Source organism: Apostichopus japonicus, chromosome 20 (genome assembly GCF_037975245.1).
Source record: "Apostichopus japonicus isolate 1M-3 chromosome 20, ASM3797524v1, whole genome shotgun sequence".
Taxonomy (NCBI): Eukaryota; Metazoa; Echinodermata; class Holothuroidea; order Aspidochirotida; family Stichopodidae; genus Apostichopus; species Apostichopus japonicus.
The window spans coordinates 27,105,640-27,125,091 of record NC_092580.1 but is presented as its reverse complement, the minus strand read 5'-3'; the positions used below and the strand labels follow the sequence as shown (position 1 = coordinate 27,125,091).

The following is a 19,452-nucleotide window of genomic DNA, read 5'->3' as shown; positions in this document are numbered from 1 at the left end:
TCCTCTCGAGAGTGATTCCAAGACTGGTTTTAGTTCAATACCTGCAGGCGTAGATCCTGCATGCTGTACATAAAACTGCAGTACATGAATTTACAATATTGAAGCCAACTAATTACAGGTAAAAGCAAAGTCTGCATCACGGCTGACGAGTGGTCTGATGAATGGTAGACAGATGTAAAGGTTCTACGCATGACCTATTTACAAGCAGAAATAAAAATCTCTGTGTCTCCAGATGTATTTAGCTGCTGGGCTTCAATTGTAGCCACCAAATCAATTTAAAGAACACCAGACTATCGTTCTACCTAGATGCAAATTTTTCCTGTTGTCATAACATTGACTGAACATTGCGAATTCAACATTGATTCATAAGTTAGGTTGGGCCAGACTTGAGCACCATGTGACTTGATTGTCATCATCCAAAAATGTCATAAAATTAAGCAAACTTGAGGTTTAAAAATTGCCCCGTTTATGGCTTTGCAATTTTCTTTTGAAGATAATATTGTTGGAAAAATGCAAGATGGATTTGTACAGTAACTAGTGTACAAAATCACATTAGAGGTAAGGATGGGGGGGGGAGACGGAGGGAAGGTTGACGGGACAGGAGGTGTAGTACCATATTGTTAGCAATTCATCAGACTTTCAAGCAGGTCAACCACAACATTCGGAAATGTTTTGAAGCTTTCACTTTTAAAGTCAAACACACACAGACAGATTAACATCCATGGGGGAAAAACATTGTACATGTTTGCAATATATTTTCCAGCCTTTTTTCCTGCTACTGTACATATGTGTGTGTGTGTGTTCTACTTCAGAGTTTAACATAAGGTTAAGGGGGAACCTGATGACTTCCTGAAATTAGAGACCATATGAATTGTTAAATGAAGTACTGAGCTGATAAGCTACTCGATCCATCAGCTGTCCTACTCTTTTGAGTCATAATTAAATAAAAGCATGACTCTTCTCCAAACTTGCATCATAAAATCTTATCTCACCGTTATGAAAGTGAAGCACTCTCCAACCACAAAAGCACAAACACACTACGTTTGTTACTCTGTAAATATACATGCATGCATGCAACACAAATGTGTCTGTGTCTATGAATGTGTGCGTACAACTGTGTATATGTGATATGCATATCTCGGGGATATGACATGTTATCATCACCTGGTCTCATAGTAGTATTATTTAATGAGTAGTACTATCACATATATCACACAATTACTGATAGGATCCTCCATCTAATGCAAGTGACATCTAATGAAATAGCTGCTTGCATATATATCCCACTTCTCGTCAGATGTATGCCGTTCACTCAAGCAATAATCCCCACGAGGTCTTCTCTCTCCCCTCCCTCCCTCCCCCTCCCTCCCCCTCCCTCCCTCACCCCCATTGCCTAAATCAGACAATTGTTATCCTCAATGATTAATGTCTTTGATGGTAATTTTATAACATCTTTAACATCTGCTTAAAATGGCTGGTTGCTTTTCCATATCCCACTTCTCGACAGATGTACACAACTTTAAGCAATGTTCTTTACTCTGGGCTTTCTCCTTCATAAAACCACATCAGTTAATGAGAATTGATGACTTTGACCGTAAGGTTTAAGCAATGTACAGTAGGCTAAGCACATAATGATATACATTGTACAGAAGGCTAGGCTAGACATCTCCTCTATGAAACTGTCTAGGTTAATGAGTGTTGATGTTGTTTTGAACAGCAACAGACTTTCTCACATTTTTAAAGGGGCTATAAGATTGGTGAAAGGAAAAGAAAGTATCGTTTGATCGTACCAAGTTTCAGTAAATTCTTTTCTCGGTTTTGTATTGCCATGAAAATTTGTGAACAGAAACGTTGTCAACTTAAAAACTTTTTTTTTTGGGGGGGGGGAGGTTCCAATATAAAAAACCCAGATAGTTTGAAATTTTCACAATTTGCTTCAAAACCTACATGTATTTTGAAACTTTGAGGCCATTTAAGCATATCTTGCCATTTTTGTGTCACAACATAGTTCCTTTAAATGTCTATACTGACCTATTACACAATACATTCTCTTCAAGAATCTATACACTTAACAATGGTAACATTAACGTGTGTAAAGAATCCAACATGCTCGCTCCTTACATTAATTTTTGAATAATAACAAAGTATGCCAACTTCAACCCAGTCTACCTGCACATTCCTAAGTGACATATCATGTGTATTACATACACCATATCCCACCCCAAAAAACAAACATATATGATTCCATTTTGCATATCTTGGAATATAAAACAGTCCGATATCTGGATCAAATGATCTGATGCGATAGAGACCTCGTCACTTGGGTGCTAATCATGGAAGAAATGGTGCGATGGCTGTGTGGAGACAGGTTGGTGAGTGTATTTACCTTTTCTAATTGTTTCTCCAGAGATTTCTCTTTGGTGGATCCTTTCTTCTGTTGGACTTGTTGTTCCGTCTGCTTAAATTTATGACCGGCTCTTTTACTCTCGGTGTGGGCATTGTGGTAGGATTTAAGTGCCTGGAGAGAATCAAATGAGGAAAGACAAAAAAATGAAAACCTCAGTCACAACAATATTCTTCGCAATTTTTATGAACACAATGATCAAAATCAGAATGCTTTAGAATTTACAATCGTCATGTACACCAACTTCTCTTTCTACTGCTACAGTATGAATATTCATTTCAGTCAGTAATCAAGCGCCAAGGCACTAATAAGATTCTGTACTAGTATTAATGCCACACCCATTAACATTGGAGTCAGGGAAGTTCTCAATGTTGGTATTGCTGTGGGATAAAAATAGTTATCAAATGTCCAAGCAGATATGTCTAAATACCCGTACAAAGGATCATCAACGACAGCATCAGCCTCTTTGAAAGAACTGTCAGTCTTACAAATATTCAAGAGGGGCTCTCATTGTACTCTGCAAAAATGGAGATTTTAAACAAGTCTTGCAAACTGCATTTTGTTTTATTCAGCACAGTTCCAGACATTTTAAAGGTCATCTGTATTGGCCTCAAAGTTGAGTTTATACAAGACATTTTTCAAAATTTATGAAATGTACTTTCCTGGTGGTTCTGAAATCTCTGGACAAATTATTTCCAGACATCAAGGAATGAGATAAAATTATGCTGTCAAATATCTCACTGAAGAAATATACTTTTCGAGGCAGTAAAATGCTTGTTGAAATTTGAGCATGTGTGACCAGTATTTGGCTTTCTAAGTTTCTAGCTTATTTAGAGTTTTACATTGATGATGTCCTCTCGTATAGCTGGACCAACTTGACCCATGTGATGGAATAAACACCAAGATAGGTTACGAAAGGGTTGATAACTATTAAAAGAAATTGCAAGGGAGGAGGAGGAAGAGGGGGGGAGGAAGAGGGAGGAAGGGGGGAGAGAAGAGGGTGAAGAGGGGGTTGTGGGGGAGAGGATGGATGAATGTATCAACTGAATCCTCCATGACTCATACATGAATGTCTCTAGAGAGCAACATAGTTGAAATGTTTACAGATGGAAAATCCCTGGACAGTTTAGGCATACTGAAGGTTTGTATGGTTTCGTCAAGAGGACCAGCTCTGCCATGTAAAGTAACGTAATGAGGTTACTCTTTGGACACTAAATCTCTTTACCAGATGACATATCTGTACATGTCACACAGAGGTTTTTTGACTTTAGGCATAAATTGTCTCAGTCAGACAACCAACCTCATTACTCAAGGGACATTCAGTTTCATCACAGCATTCACTGTCAGCTTTCATCATACTTTAATACTGTGTTTAGAAAATTATTTTATTATTTAATTTCCAATTTTTGCCTGCATATAAACACCCATCGAAACTAATAGAACACCTGCATAAAACTTGTAAAAGTTTACATCAGAAGAACTACCAAAAATACTGTATAATTCACTCTCGTTTTCCTATCGAGACTGTGCCCGAAACAGTCACAATTTTTTTTAAACCCTGGTGAAGATGAAAACGGAACCGCACTGCAGCTTCAATTATTAAACACTAACATTGCTAACCGCTGATGTTAACTAGGATTTTCTACAGTACAGTACTTAAGTTTTTTAAAACTAACTTAAATATTAGCCCAAGTGGAGTATTAAATTGTCCATGTCAATTTTTTGTATGACAGGGTACTAGACAAAACACAGCTCTACCTATAAATAGATTGAAAGAAAAATTCTGTCATGAAAAATTAAACCTGACCCATTGCAATAGTACTCACAAACTTTTCATGACACATGGGCAACAATTATAACATTTTGTAATAGCTTTGCGTGCTTTTGTCTACTATTGCTACTGTGCTAACTTTGGTTTTAACTATTTTGAAAATGCTATAAAGAATGGCAATGAAGAGTAATACTTGGTTTTATTTGTCTTTCCATATATACCGCTTTTGTTTGTTCACTTTTATTTACAGTGCACTCGCGAGGCCTCCCATATAAGGTGTTTGAATTGGTGTTCCTTTTAAGATTACAATACGTATGCTTGACTCGCCATATAAGGTGTCGGTAAATAGCTTTCATTCTTGAACTTGCACAGTTCTTCCTGGTTGGGTAAAATTAATCTGAACCTTTCCGCGTGTACAGTATTCAGATTCAGTCTGATCATGTTTTAACATCAAACAAGTCTCCATGCACCCCATAAGGAAACCTGTAGTCAACACCATATCCTTGACGGCCAACATAAGGAAATCAGGGGCAATTTCCCTTGGGGTGAGATATGAAAGAGTTTTAACAAGATGCAAATTTGTTATATGCTAAAGGTATCGCTGCTCTAATTATTGTGGGAGGGGGGAGGTGGGTATCAATAGGACTGACGTTAATGGATTAGTAAGAAAGGCATAATACTGAGCTATGTTAATTCACATGGTCTACTCTAAATAAATAAATAAATAAATGATACACAAACGATATGACAGAAATTATAAATAAAAAAATCAACAATGGCACATTCTGTGACCTAGCTGTAGGTTGAAAATCTCATACATGTCTACAGACCGAGTGATTCATCCATGCAAATGTTGATGGCTATCGTTGTAAGCGAGTCTTTGTCTTATATCCTTTCAGATTGTTGATATTCGACAGAGATAATGCACTTCACTGATTGAAACAAAAAACAATTAATTAAAAAAATTATGAGGAATAGTATGCTTCTTCCTTCTCTCAAACAGTGATGGCTTAAGTTAAACACATCTGTTTGGTCGATAGTTTTCAGCCAACTACTGTATTCACACCCTCACCAAGAAATAAACATAGGAAAAACTCTTATTTAAAATATGAGTAGGATAGGCGTAGTAGGCTGTGTTCGTTTGTTATTGAAATGCACTTTGTATACAGTGTATCCTTACCATTAAGCCTGACTGTTATAATTGGGTGTAATTTTACCAAATATATGAATATCTATCAGAGTATGATTGCAACTGGAGAAAACCAAAAGGCAAAATCCTAAATATTTTCACCGAATGAAGCGTACAAAGGAAGTTACTAACGAATTCTATTTGCTCTTAGCCAACATTTCATCTCCCAAACAGCTGATACTAGTAGCTATATTCACAGGGCATGGCTTCACTAGCAAATGTTCTATAGCTTAAAACAAGCAAATGTTCAATAGCTTGAGACTGTAAACTCATTATTTGGACTTTGACTTATCAAACTAATGAAATATATTGTGGAGGGATTTAAATATTAAATAAGCCCCAAAAAAATAAGCTTGAATATGGTCGACAAAACCATTGGACAATATTTGAAGCTGACTGTAATCATCAATTATTTGTCGATGAATATTCATAGGGTGTAGAAATCACAAGGAAAAGCTTGAATATTCCAAAACTTACTGGTTTGGATATTTACGAGTGACGAGCTTACCTGTCTCCTCACAACCTTAGCACCTCATTCTACCGTGCCTATAAAGTCCTGGTAAATAAATAACACTGTGCGCCCTCTATGACCGGACCCCCCTTCCGGTCCCTCCTCCTTTCTCATGAGACCATTCCTAAAGAGTGGCCTCACGTACACGGGAGTGGGGGTGGCAAGGTCTGGCCACCCCCAACGACCCCCGTCGAGTTAACTTCCCAGAGTGAACCCCTAACAAAAAATTCACTGACGCCTTCTTAGCAGGGGGGAGTGTAACCCTCCCCGGCGCAGCGGGAAGGGGGGACACTCTCCTGAACCCTGCAGGCGGAACTACCCCTTACACTAACAAGGAGCCTAAAGATTTACGGTCCGCCACTTGTTACCCTTAGATCAACTTAGGTGAGAACGTAAGTGGAAGACTATGTACGCAAACGCATACGGAAACACATAGGTACACTCACCGATAGACATAGTCGATGGCTCTCTGGTGGATGGTGGTTCTGTCTATCTGGTGTGAAGCTCGGAGTCATGAGTCAAGTCGAGCGACCGCTCCTCCGTCCGGCTGTGTCCCACCACCCTCTCGGGGGAGGGAGGCGGGAATGGAGACAGGTAAGCTCGTCACTCGTAAATATCCAAACCAGTAAGTTTTGGAATATTTACTTCGCTCCTCGCTTACCTGTCTCCTCACAACCTTAGCACCGAGTGGCACTGCCCGATGGTGGGAGGCCCGAGGGGTGGGACCTGTTACCCACCGGACCTCGCATCACCGCGCTACCAAATGCCGCTTCGGCGTGTAAAGTGTCGGTCAAGTAGCAGGCGACGAACGTAGTTGGAGTTTTCCACGCTGCTGCTTTGAGTATGTCCTCTACCGGGATGCCGGCGAATAGGGCTGTAGAGGCCGCGACCCCTCTGACGTCGTGAGCCCTTGGTCGGGAGGTCCCCGATGTGAACGGGCGTATGATCTCTACTAGCCACCTGGATAGAGTGTCTTTGGAGGCCGCTGCGTAGGGTGGTCGTGGTATGATGAAGAGAGAAGTTGATTGTCTTAACTTCTCTGTCTTGTTCAGGTACCACTTCAGTGCCCTGACTGGACACCATCGTTTGTCCTCGGCTACTGATGACATGGTCTTAATTTCCGGGATGAAAATGTCTCCTGGCAAGAAGGTCAAGGTCTGGTTCTTTGCAATAAATGACGGGTCTGGAACCATCCTCACCCCGTGGCCCTCAAATCTGATGTGATTCTGCTTGGTGGATAGGGCGTGGAGGCAACTCCTCCTTCTTGCTGACGCAACTGCGACGAGGAAGAGTGTCTTTTTTGTGAGGGCAGCCAGGGAGGCGTTAGCCATTGGTTCGTATGGTGGTCCTGCCAGGGCATGTAACACTGCTGAGAGTCCCCAGGAGGGGGCCAGCCGTCTGATCTGTGGGCGACGATTCGCCATGCCTTTGATGAGTTGTGCAATGTACGGGTTATTGCTCAGTGTGGAGCCATCTGGGAAGCCCTGGTGGATGGCAGCGATGGCCGACCTGTAATTCCTGATAGTGGAGACTTGTTTCCCTTCTCCGAAGAGTGAGAGGAGGAACTCGGCTATCTGTGTCACAGAGGCAGCAGGCAGCAGTATCTGTCTCGGTCGGCACCATTGGTCGAACTTCCGCAGACGGGAATCGTAAGTCGCTGCGGTCGTTCCCCTTCTAGCGTCGGCTGCCATCGCGGCAGCTGCTTCTGAAAAGCCTCTCTGTCGTAGGGAAGACCGGACAGCCTCCAGGCAACTAATTGTAACCCCTTGATGTCTGGGTGGGAGAGAGTTCCCTGTCTCTGGGACAGTAGGTGGGGCTTGTCCGGTAGACTCACTGGGACGTCCATGAGGAGTTGGGGGATCTCGGCGAACCAGGGTCTGCGAGGCCAGAACGGGGCTATTAGTGTGAACCTGCCCTTGGAGTTCCGAATTTTCCTGAGGACTTGTCCGATCATACATAGCGGCGGGAAGATGTACGCATCCATGTGGTCCCAGGAGAGGGACATTGCGTCCGTGTGGTAGGCCAGGGGGTGGAATCGTCTGGAACAGAAGGTCTGGAGTTTGTTGTTCTTGTGTGTTGCGAACAGGTCTATCGTGGGCCTGCCGAAGATCGAAAAGATTCTGTCGCAAGTCTCCTGTTCCAGAGACCATTCGTTGGGGTCTATATGCCCCCTGGATAGGGCGTCCGCCATCACGTTGAGCTTGCCTGCGATGTGGGAAGCCCTTAGGATCGTGCCGGAGTCCTCGGCCGCTGTTATCACCTCCCACGCGAGTCGGCACAGTCTCTCTGAGCGGGTGCCCCCCTGCCGATTGATGTAGGCCACCACTGTCGTGTTGTCGGTGAAGATTGTGGTTATCGTTCCCTGTACGTGGTCGTTGAAAGCTTCCAGGGCTCTTTTGACCGCCATCATCTCCAGGATGTTGATGTGGAGAGATGTTTCTGTTTGGGACCACGTCCCCCATGCTGTGCGATTGCTCCAGTGAGCTCCCCATCCGGACAGTGACGTGTCCGTCGTTATCGATGTCATTGGTAGCTGTATCGCAAAGGGTACCCCTGAACTCCAGTTGTTTGGGTCGAGCCACCATCGAAAGTGTTGTGTGACCTCCTCTGACCTGTAGATGAGCGTTGTTTTGTCTGGGTCTGTAGGGTCTGCGGACCTCAGCAGGTGCAGTTGCAGAGGTCGCATGTGTAGCCTGCACAGTCTCACTATATCGACGAGGCTGGCCATGAGTCCCAGGGCCCGGAGCCATGTCCCCGTTGGTGACCCCCGGTGTGCCAAGATCTGTTGTGTGGTCGCCTTGACTGCCGCGACTCTTTCTTCTGAGGGTCGGGCTACCCCGGTGGTGAAGTCCAGTATGGCCCCGAGGAACTGGATCGTCTGGGAGGGTGATAGCCGTGATTTCTTCTGGTTCACGATCCAGCCCAGTTCTTGAAGGGTCTGGAGCGTTTTGTGGACGTTGTTGGTTGCTTCCGATAGACTGTTCCCTACTACCAACCAGTCGTCTAGATATACGTAGAGGGTGACCCCTCTTTTTCTGAGGTAGGCGACTACTGCTCCCGCGACTCTCGTGAAGGTTCTGGGAGCCGTGGCTAGGCCGAATGGGAGCGCCCGGAACTGGTAGTCTTGTTCTGCGTACCGGAACGCTAGGAATCGTCGGTGTTCTTTGTGTATCAAGATGTGCAGGTAGGCGTCCCGTAAGTCTACGGTCGCCGCCCACATGCCCTTTCTGAGTAGGGGTAATATTAAGTTTAAGGTCTCCATACGGAAGTGTTTTGGTCTGATGTGTTTTGTGTTCAGGGGTTTTAGGTTTAGAATGGGACGCCAGGTGCCGTCCCGTTTTTTGGTCAGAAAAAAGGAGGACCGGAAGAGTGGTCCCGTCTCTTCCGGAACTCTTGTAATTGCCTGCTTGGCCAGCAGGGCCAGAATTTCCCCTTCTAGGGCTAAGCGTTTGACGGGGTCCGTGGGTGTGAGTGTCTGCCTTCCTCCGCCCCCGAAAGGTGGGCTGGAGGAGAATTCTATTTTGTACCCGTGTTTGACTGTGTCCAACACCCACTTGTCCCCGCCAATAAATTCCCATTGCTGGGAGAAGTTTGTTAGTCTCCCCCCCACCGGCGGAATGGCCGCGGTGAGGTGGGCACCCCTAGGGCTGGGCGGCGAACGCTGGTCGATTGGAGGAGCGGTCACTGTCCCGTCTGGTCGACGTGGAGCCTCTGCCTCCTCTGGGGGCCCAGGGGCGGGTTGGACGGAAGGCTGCCCCCCGGCTTCGGCCTCTGAGAGCTCCTCTGCTCATAGATTTGGCGGGTGCTGCTCTCGTTCCCCTAGGTGCTCTGCTCTCCCTCGGGCGGAAGGGTCTGGTTCTCTGGGTAGGTGGGGGTCGGAATTCTGATTTGGCCAGAGTCTCCCTTCGGGCTACCTCTTCCTGGAGTTTCTTTTGGAAGCAGCCCGCAAAAAGGTCTTCCCCGAGGATTGGTAGTTCCAGCATTCTGTCCTTCGCCTCCGTCGAAGGCCAGTGGATGGCGGAGACGATGTTTTGTCTACGGGCCTTAACGGACCTGGTAGCGACCCTTGCAAATTGATCGTACGCGAGTCTGACGAGGGGGCCCAGCAGCAGGAGGAGCTGGCCCGCTTCGTCCCTGGATACTTGGCTGCTGTCCTCAGGGAGCTGTTGGTGGTGTCGCATAAGGACTTCGGCTGATAGCATTAGTACCGATGCGAACTTCATGCCCGAACGGGCTGCCATGTCCACCTCTACCAAAAGCTCTTCTAGCTTCCTCTGGTCCGGGGTCTTGAACACGTGTGTGGATGAGGCCCCTTGTTCGGCTTTTAATCTCTCCTTGGCCTCCTGGGGAATGGTTGGGCATCTGAATAGATCCTTCCATGCCTCGTCAGGTACCCTGACCGCTCTATCTGCCCTGGCCGGGAAGGCCGTCCACTTGGTCTTGTTGGCAATGGCCTCAAATCTGTCATAACAGGTTGCGTCTACTGGTATGGTAGTTTTGGGCTTATATGACGCTTCGCCGGTCGCCGTCAATTTTGATACCCGGCCCGCCTTTTGCGGTTGCGTCTCGGGTTCCTCGAACCCCAGGTGTCGTCTGAATATGTCTGCCGCCCGTGTTATTAGCTCCTGTGGGAGGGCTCCTCCTGTCACGGGTGCTTCCTCCGGTTCGTAATTGTGACCAAAGCTGTCCTCCATAGGATCGTAGTCGAAAGGATCTGGATCTATGGGCTCCCCTTCGTCCTCCAAGCCGGAAAGATTCACCGACGCTCTGCAATCCAGAGCGTCCGGGTCCGGGGCCGGTTGCGGGGCCATGGTCGATACGGGGCTGGTAGGGCCCGGTGCCACGTCGGCTACCGTGGACGTCCTTTGCTCCAGCAGGGGCCGTAGCAGGCCGGTGAGTTTGGAAAGCCAAGCTGGTTCCTCTTCCTGACGCCGTCTCGGGGACCGGCGCCTCCTCTTGGATCTTCTGTATCCATCGTCGGAAGAGTCCGAGGACTCGTCGGAGATTGGAGAGTATCTCTTCCTCTCTCTACGTCTTGGGGATCTTGTATGCGACCCCGATCTCTCCCTTCTGGGTCGGCGGGAGCTACTTTCTCGGGCCGGGATCTCCGTCGGAACCCGCCTCTCCGGCTCCCTGTCCGGCTCCCTGGAACGGGACCGGCTCCGTCTCCGCGTCCCCTCGGTTGCTCTCTCTTTAGGACCCGAGCCTCCCACGGCCGGGGGGCCGCGCTCTGTGGGTCTGTTTAGCTGCGGCCCGGACTGAGACGGAGTCTCCAGCCCGGCCGAGCTGTGCCTCTGCTTTGGAGGTCTTTTCCTGGCAGGAGCCTTGCCTTTGCTCCTGCCCTTCCCTCTGGCCGTAACTGATCCGGACGTAGCCGGGGCCGTTAGGGGAATTCTTTCTCTTTCTCTTTCCTCTCTCTCTACCTCTTTCTCTCCTTCGGCCCTCTCCTGGCCACTCTCCTCCACCTCTCTCTCTACTACTCCCTCCTCCTCTCTATCTCCCGTTATTCCTGGATCCTCCGGCGCCCCGATTGCGCTCGGGATCGAGTCCAGCCTTCCCTGGAGCTTGCTACGTAAGCCCTCAAGCCACAGGTCGATGTCCTGCCACTGAGCTGGTGTAAACTTAATACACACCAGGCAGGGGTCTCGTCGAGTGCAGGATCTGCATTTTGGACAAAGGTCGTGTTCGTCCCAGGCTCTGCCTGGGCGAAACATAGAGCAGTTGATGCACTTCAATGGATTGCGTGACATGCTGAATAACCGGATTAAGGAAGATTACTTCTTAGTGATAAATGAACAACAATAGAAGCTTAACGTAAGAGGGGAGAACTAGGGAGGGAATTAGGCTTAGGTGGAGCGTAGCGTAACCTAGCAACGGTAAACAAGGTAACGCTACGGGGTGGCCTAACATGAAAATGCAAGCTGAAACAAAAATGAGAGAGCGAGAAATACATACGAAAAAGAGTGAATATGTGTGAGCAATATGAATCCCCAAAAGGGGGACGAGAGAACTAATTGGGGGGAAGAAAGCTAGTAAACAAGCTAAGAAAACACAAAAACAACAACACGCTATAGCGTGGGGAGGAATAGGGCGGGAACCTAGGCAGTTTCGCGGAACTGCTAACCCCGCCGCAAACCAACCCGAGGAGGAAACGCACTACGAAAACAGTCCCCAAAACCCTCCCTTTTTGATAAAAAGGATACTTATCGGTCAGGAAAGGACTGTCAAACTTCTAAAGATCCGAAGCTAAAAAACTTCCGGCGATCGTCGAAGAAAACCAAGACAATTTTCCAAGGAAACTATCCACAAGAAAAATATGCGTGTAGGCACTTGGAATGGTAGAATGAAAAAGGAGGAGGGACCGGAAGGGGGGTCCGGTCATAGAGGGCGCACAGTGTTATTTATTTACCAGGACTTTATAGGCACGGTAGAATGAGGTGCTAAGGTTGTGAGGAGACAGGTAAGCGAGGAGCGAAGTAAATGACTGATTACATACTAAATTAGGCCCACATCTAAGAGAGGAAGTTGCTGCAGCTGCAAAACCCTGCTCAGCAAGCATGAATCTATTATCAATATGGAAATTTGTGGTAAACTGTGGAGCACAACAGCTTATTTCCTAATTCAACTGATGGACATCCTAGCAGAATTTCTTTCACAAACTGTCTGTCACAAAAACAGAAGGAAAGAAAAACACAAAACAAACATATTCGGAGGTTTTTCTAAGGAGATTTTCAAACAGCAAGGCCCAAACCCTGCTCCCATAATCTTTGCTGGATCAAAGCAGGCAACTATATGTTTATAAGATTGCAAGAGTTATCTCCAAATTTACAAACCAGGCAGAGTGAAGAGAAAGAGAGAGAGGGGGTGGGGGGGGGGCAGGGCGAGGCTGGATGTGAAAGTCAGGGTGAATGACACTTTTGTAAATGTTTCTTTAAATATACTTATTTATTTAAAAATCTTCTGAAATGGTTAAACATGATTTATTACAGAAATAAACTACTCTCCAAGGTTTCCTCACCACTCCATCTGACTAGTATCAGTGGTGCACTGTTTAAGGTGACTGCTTGCTTGTAACGTGGAGAATCATTTACGGAAGGCCAATGTTCGCCACTTCAAGAAGTTTCCTTCCTCAATCCTCTAATGGTTTGTCCAATATTTATTTGAATTTATTATGAGTGTCTTTGCATACCCATATTTATGCATTCATATTTTGGATTTCTAGGGGGGCCTCTGAATTCCTCCCAATAGGTTTAGCCTATCCTATTAAAAACAAAACTGAATAACCTGAACTGAATAATCGTTTCATGCTGTTCGCAATCCACTGCAAAGAATTAAAATAGCTTGCATAATGAGCACTTAACGACTAAGTACAACATTTCTGTGGTTAGAGAAAACTGGAGCATCCCAGATGCAAAACTGAGGAACAGACACAGGATAAGACATTATATAAAAAGCATTAAAAGAAACTGGGCTTTCTAGGTTAATTACTCCCCAGTGGAAAGAACTATAGGTAAACACATGTTGTGCATAGTTCACTACCTCACTTGTCTAAAATTTTCAAGATACATACAAACCTAAGGTAAAAGTTTAAAAATTCAAGAATGTTCCCTTTAAGGGAAAAACTAAGGATGACATCAGCATCCAGGTAAAAGTATAACATAGGATCATTTTCTTAGTTCGAGTTTACCATTATGGATCAGACCTGGCGCTCAGTGTTCGAACGCTTTGATTTTTAAAATTAACCCAATGCTCTGTCAGATCCTCGCAGTGGAAGTTGAGGTATTGTCTGCTCAAAAGCAAAGGTGCATACTGTAACTGTAAGCTGTGTGGTAAAGAAGTGCTCCTATTTAAGCACAATTATAACAACTATTGTGTCAAAGTTGCTTAACTAACTAACTAATGACAGATGTAAAATATCAATGCTGAATGCAGATCAACCTCCGGCTGCTTTTACATGACAAATCTAACCTTCAGCATGGCTTCTAATCCTAGATGGCTTCTATTCCTAGACCCGAGCATAAACACGGTAAGATAGTCCGGCGGACTAAAGAAAGAAAAACACATGAATACACCATGCATCCTGGTGTAATTTTTCATGCAAATCCTGCATTGCGTTTTTAAGATATTAATGACAGTTTGAAACTGTCATGTGCATTTCATACCACATACAGTAAGTGAACTTGAAGCAAACAAATAGTCAATTTCACAGTGAGGGTTGTTTTTCTTTGTGGTTTCACTTTATCGTTTCAACCACAGATGGGACAGGGTTCCAGCTTTGCTTTAGGAGGTGTGACTTAATCAATATCCCAAATGACATTGGTGTATTTCACATCATATGCTGTTAATGCATCTCATGAATCTTGATGAAAATTTGATGAAGATTAAAAGAAAGAAAAAAAATTGTCAGTGTGCATCTATGACAGCATTATGACATATGACATCATATCTATTTGTTTGATTGTAATTTCACTTTTGGTACAAAATATGTCAACTTCTGATGAGCACTGCCATCTCAGAGAAGATACATTAGAAAATACAGTACAGTATATTCTTCTCTTATGAGTCAAAAATAATTTTTCCTCTAGTCTATCCATTTGAAGCGTTAGCTCATACTAAACAGTGCACTACTCGGCTATGAAGATAATGCATCCCTTGTGCAAATGAGGGAAGGACCACTATCCATTTAAAACAACCCTTTGCACATTTTGGTTCACAATTTTCCTAAACCTGCCAAGTATTACTCAAAATAAGATTCTCATTTAATCAAACTAACACAGCATTCTAAATAAATCCTTCCAAAAAGACGCAGATCTTTCATGTTTTGTGTTTTCTCTCCCCCATTGTTTCAAATTTGTCAAAACTTGACACATTAATTCCCAACAGTAATTTTTTCTCGTCACATTTTTGCTGATCATGAATATGTATTTAGTTTACACATCTGCAACGTTTCTCTTCTTGTGTGTGCCTCTTCATAATTTTCCTTAGACTTTTAAAATGAAGTCATCTTCCTGTCGACCATTTCCTGTTCCGTGATATGCACATCTCTCTTTCAGTCTCTTTCGGCTGACTCATACAATGGAAGTCCCTTTGGCTATTCCTGTGCAGTTTGACAATGTCTATGGGACTACATTACTGAGTATACAATACAAAGCAGGGCTACACAAGGAATGCTAAATACTGTACTGTACAGTAAATAATGTAGTACAAAATAAACAGATTTCCCTTGACTTTGATCAGAGCAAACATTTTCCACCAATCTTTTATCTTTTTTTGTTTTGTTGTTGAACATTAGTCATACTTTAGAGAGTTTGTTATATATTTGACAAAGGTTGATTGTTGCAGAGGATTCACTTGATTATGGAATACCATGGTTATCATATAAAGGGTATTAAAAGGTCAAAGTTCACATTAATAAAAGTGCCACACCCGATGGTTACAGAAAAACTTCCAGTCATGATGAAAACAGTTCTTGTCCACCAAATCAATTAATTCTTGTGAAAAGACAATCTGTTCCATTCACCATAATCTATACAACATGTATACATATCTTCTCTACAAAAGGAAACATAATGATGGCATGTTTACTGCAGCTGTCAAGTTTATCGGGATAATCAAACTAGAGGGAAACTCTTCCCAGCGGTTACTTGCCTGTTAAATACAGTATATATATGCAGCACAAGCGTAGTTAGGAAGCAAACCCTAGCTTTATTACTATATCCAGGAGAATCATGAAACGGTGATTGCTTATCTGCCGTACCGTAATAGCTGGCTGATTGCGACCAAACGATACTCGGTTGCTCCAAGCAAGTATTAGTTGAGCATGAAGAACCCTCCCATCCCCCCCCCCTCCATGTAGCTGCCTATGAGGGTGCCTATGAAATGCAAAGGAGCTGGGTGCTTTGTAATGTCTACAATATCTACACCATGGCATATTGAATTCGTTGAAAATCACCATCAGCAGAGGATATGATGTGTGAGTAACGATATATGTTCAGGTTTGATAGAAAGTTACCGATACAAAATATTTAGTAGGGGCAATTGCACTAACAGTCCACATATGTTGTTGCACTGTTGCTCATATTTTTTTCATCTGTAATAGCATCCTGCTTTAAGGAAGGATGGAAAATACTAAACACTCCCTTCTCAATCTGCTTGTGTTTATACTTAGCTTTCTAAGGGTATATATACACATTCCAACTAATATTTTGAAGGGAAGAAAGCAAGGAGCTGCATAGTAACATATGGAAATTTATCACCAGACAAGACAAGCAGAGTTTCTGACCGAAAAAAAAACAACAACAAAAACTGTGACAAGGGAAAAACAAAAAAAGACAAATGGGGAAGACAGAGATGGTGCTTAACCACTTGTTAAGGTCAAGAGGTGACAAGCTGATACAAGCAATATTATGACAGCCAACTAATCCATTAAGCCTAGTACTCCATGAGCAGATTAGTTTAGTAGAGCATTAACTCCTGGAAAGAACTTCAAACAAGCTTTGATGTAAAGAACTGTTCTCCATTGCTATAGTGTTTTACCAATCAAACAACAGCTTATGAATATATATAGGCTGCTTACACAGCAACTTATGGAGCAACCAATTGAATAGCAGGGAAGCAACATGCACATTATGAGAGCCATAAAGTTTCCTATCTTGGAGATATTGTGTTTACAATAATTTCAAGTTTTGAACCCTGATGACCTTAAATAAACTCTGACCTAAACCAAATTGTGTAAAAACTTTCCACTAAAAGGCAAACATACCATGCATATATATGAGCTCCTTTGATATTCAGGCTCTGGAGATACAGCATTTGTGAGGATTTTCACATTTTGCCCTCTGCTGACCCCAAATGAACTTTGGCCTCCACCCAAAAACAATAGGATTCTTGTACTCATTAATCATTATGGGGAAGCAACTTGCCAAATATGAGAACAGGACAGAGATGCTTGGGAAAGAAAACTAGCGGCATCAAGCAGTGATTGTACAAGCTGTCCAGGACAGTAGTGGTGGAGCGTCCATACAGTCAGGGGGGCATCCCCCCCTGACAGACTCAAATGGACTGCTGGCGCTCTTTTCAGCTTTTTACCACTTTTTACTTATTCGCGATTATTGACTTTTTTATTGCGCTCTCATCTACCTATTGACATTTGTCACATTATCTGCAAATTAGCAAAGCCCGGAAAGGGTCATTTCCAGCGATCTAGGGAGTATCTTTACTCAAAAAACTTCTTTACGCTCCGCGCCAACCTGTGGTGGCGCTCCGCTTAGATAGTGTTGAAAGCGCCCCTACAGACCATTCTCACCCCCCTACGGACCATTCTCGCCCCTCTGACCAATACCCCTAGCTCCGCCACTGGAGGACAGAGATGCATGGGATAGAAAACTAGCAGCATCAAGCAGTAAGGGTACAGCTGTCCAAATACTTAAACACTCACAAGCTCAGGGAACTAAAATCCCAAAATCCTATACGAATGCATTAACCATTCCGCACAGGAAACATATATATCGTTTTATAAACATCTATTTTAAGGGCTGAAGATGCTCAGTCTGGACAGGATAAACTTATCAGGGGCTCCATTGAAAAAATGAAAAGTAAATACAGTTTATCTTGGAACCACATCAATGATCGGATGACAAACACAACGACTAGCCGGCGAAAGAAAGGGGAGAGAGCTGGATCTCAGGAAGCCTTGTGTACATATTGAAAGGAAATTAGCGTCCATCTTCAAAACAAGACCTGTCGCACAGTCTCATAGCTGCAGCACTTGATGATTAATGCTTTTGGGCCAGACTATAATACCGGCTAAGCAGAGTCAATGTGTGTTATATGGAAACAGGAAGAATAGCCTTGCATGTCTACTACATTAAACAGACAGACCAATAGGTGATGAAAGTGTCATTTAAAGATCAAATCTACACAGCATAAACATTTCTGGCACCAGCCCTATTGTCACCCAATTCCCATTCTATACTTCTGGACCCCACCATATCCCCATTCCCACCTCCCTCCATCCCTACTCCCCTCCGCATCAATCGTATCAACACAATTTTGAAATAAGATACTATTCAACATGTATTACATTGGTATGTGTCGCACCATGTACAATCTAGGCCTCAAGGTGTGTGTTATAGCATACAGTATAGTGCACACAGTAGGGCAATGTACTGTACTGTACTATTTATAAGCAACAGCGTATAGTTTGTGAACAACTAAAAAAAAAAAAAAATTAGGAATTTGTGTACAAGAAATTATACAAAAGTTCTACAAATATGGTTATAAGTAAGATACTGTACTAAATGGCTCCTAGTACAGTAGCATAATTTTATCATTTCATCCTGAACTTGAATGTCTGGTCTCTTTTTGCTTCTTAGAGCAATCAGTTCTAGAGTACTACTACAATGTAATAAACAGTTCATTGCACTAAGTACTGTATGTTTGTGTCACACAGTAGCTACAGTAAATGCTGTTTTGGGTATAAACCTTGTATTATTCTGAAAGAGCTATGTAAACTGCAACTCTAAACTCCTCATCAGTATATCTGTCTGTGTGTGATAACATACGTTCACAACTATCTTGCACAATCTGACTTAGCTACATAACCACGGTTTAATACAATTTACAGAAACTTGTCACACACATACAGAGTTTCACATGCCACTCGGCTTTGCTTCCCTCGCAAAAGTACTTACAGAAACTTGTCACACACACACAGAGTTTCACATGCCACTCAGCTTTGCTTCCCTTGCAAAAGTACATTTCGAAAGTAATAATTATTTCTAAACAGCCCAGAATCCAACGACTGTCTCAATAACCAATATATAAAGTGCCATATAGAAGTGACAATGACATTTCCAATTTAAAAAAAAAAAATAAATATAAAAATTTAAGTTTTATCATCCCCACTGCCTCTCACATCAGGATTGAAAATGTGAAGAAAAAAAATTGTTCAAAGTTCACAAATGGTCACCCAAATGGATTTCTGAAAGCAATTTTTGAAAAGGACAATTCAATGTTACATAAAAAAAATAGCATGGAAATATTTATCAAATTCAATAGAGAAAGATGCTTGAAGTTTTGTAAACTTATTACCCTGTTAGCAAGGACATATGTACAGTAGTGTCAATTTTGGAAAATTACATCTACCTTCCAAGATAAACAGATGTAGCAGGCAAGCAACTTCTGCCCACAATGTTGAAACTTCATTGTAACTTCTTTACATTCCCTGTGCAGGTTTGTGAGCTATTGCAGACTGAAGGTCTCAAATAGACTTTAGAAGTAAATCTGCATTGACAGGTTATAGTCAATAAAAACAGCAAAACAGCAAAAAGGGATGAGATCTGCTTTCTGTCCTTAATAAAGATTTGTTTTAAGTTTTCACAACATAAAACTTTGATATTTAATACCAATCTCCCTGTCAGTTTTTGCAGTCGTTCCTTGGTTGATAGGTATTAATACTATCTACTGTATTGAATCCATATTGACACTACTGTACATATGTCCTTGCTAACAGGGTAATAAGTTTACACAATGTTACCTTCAAGCATCTTTCTCTATAAAATTTGATAAATTTTTCC

General features: G+C 43.3%; 1 protein-coding gene across 6 annotated transcripts in view; it reads right to left on the bottom strand.

Annotated features, from left to right (window-relative positions):
- Window positions 1–19,452, bottom strand: part of LOC139962156 (SLIT-ROBO Rho GTPase-activating protein 1-like) — an 80,191-nt gene that overhangs the window by 34,431 nt on the left and 26,308 nt on the right. For all 6 annotated transcript variants that reach the window (XM_071962109.1, XM_071962113.1, XM_071962111.1 and 3 more), the window contains exon 5: window positions 2,387–2,518. In XM_071962109.1, the coding sequence (XP_071818210.1) occupies window positions 2,387–2,518 (132 nt within the window). The remainder of the gene's footprint in view (window positions 1–2,386; window positions 2,519–19,452) is intronic.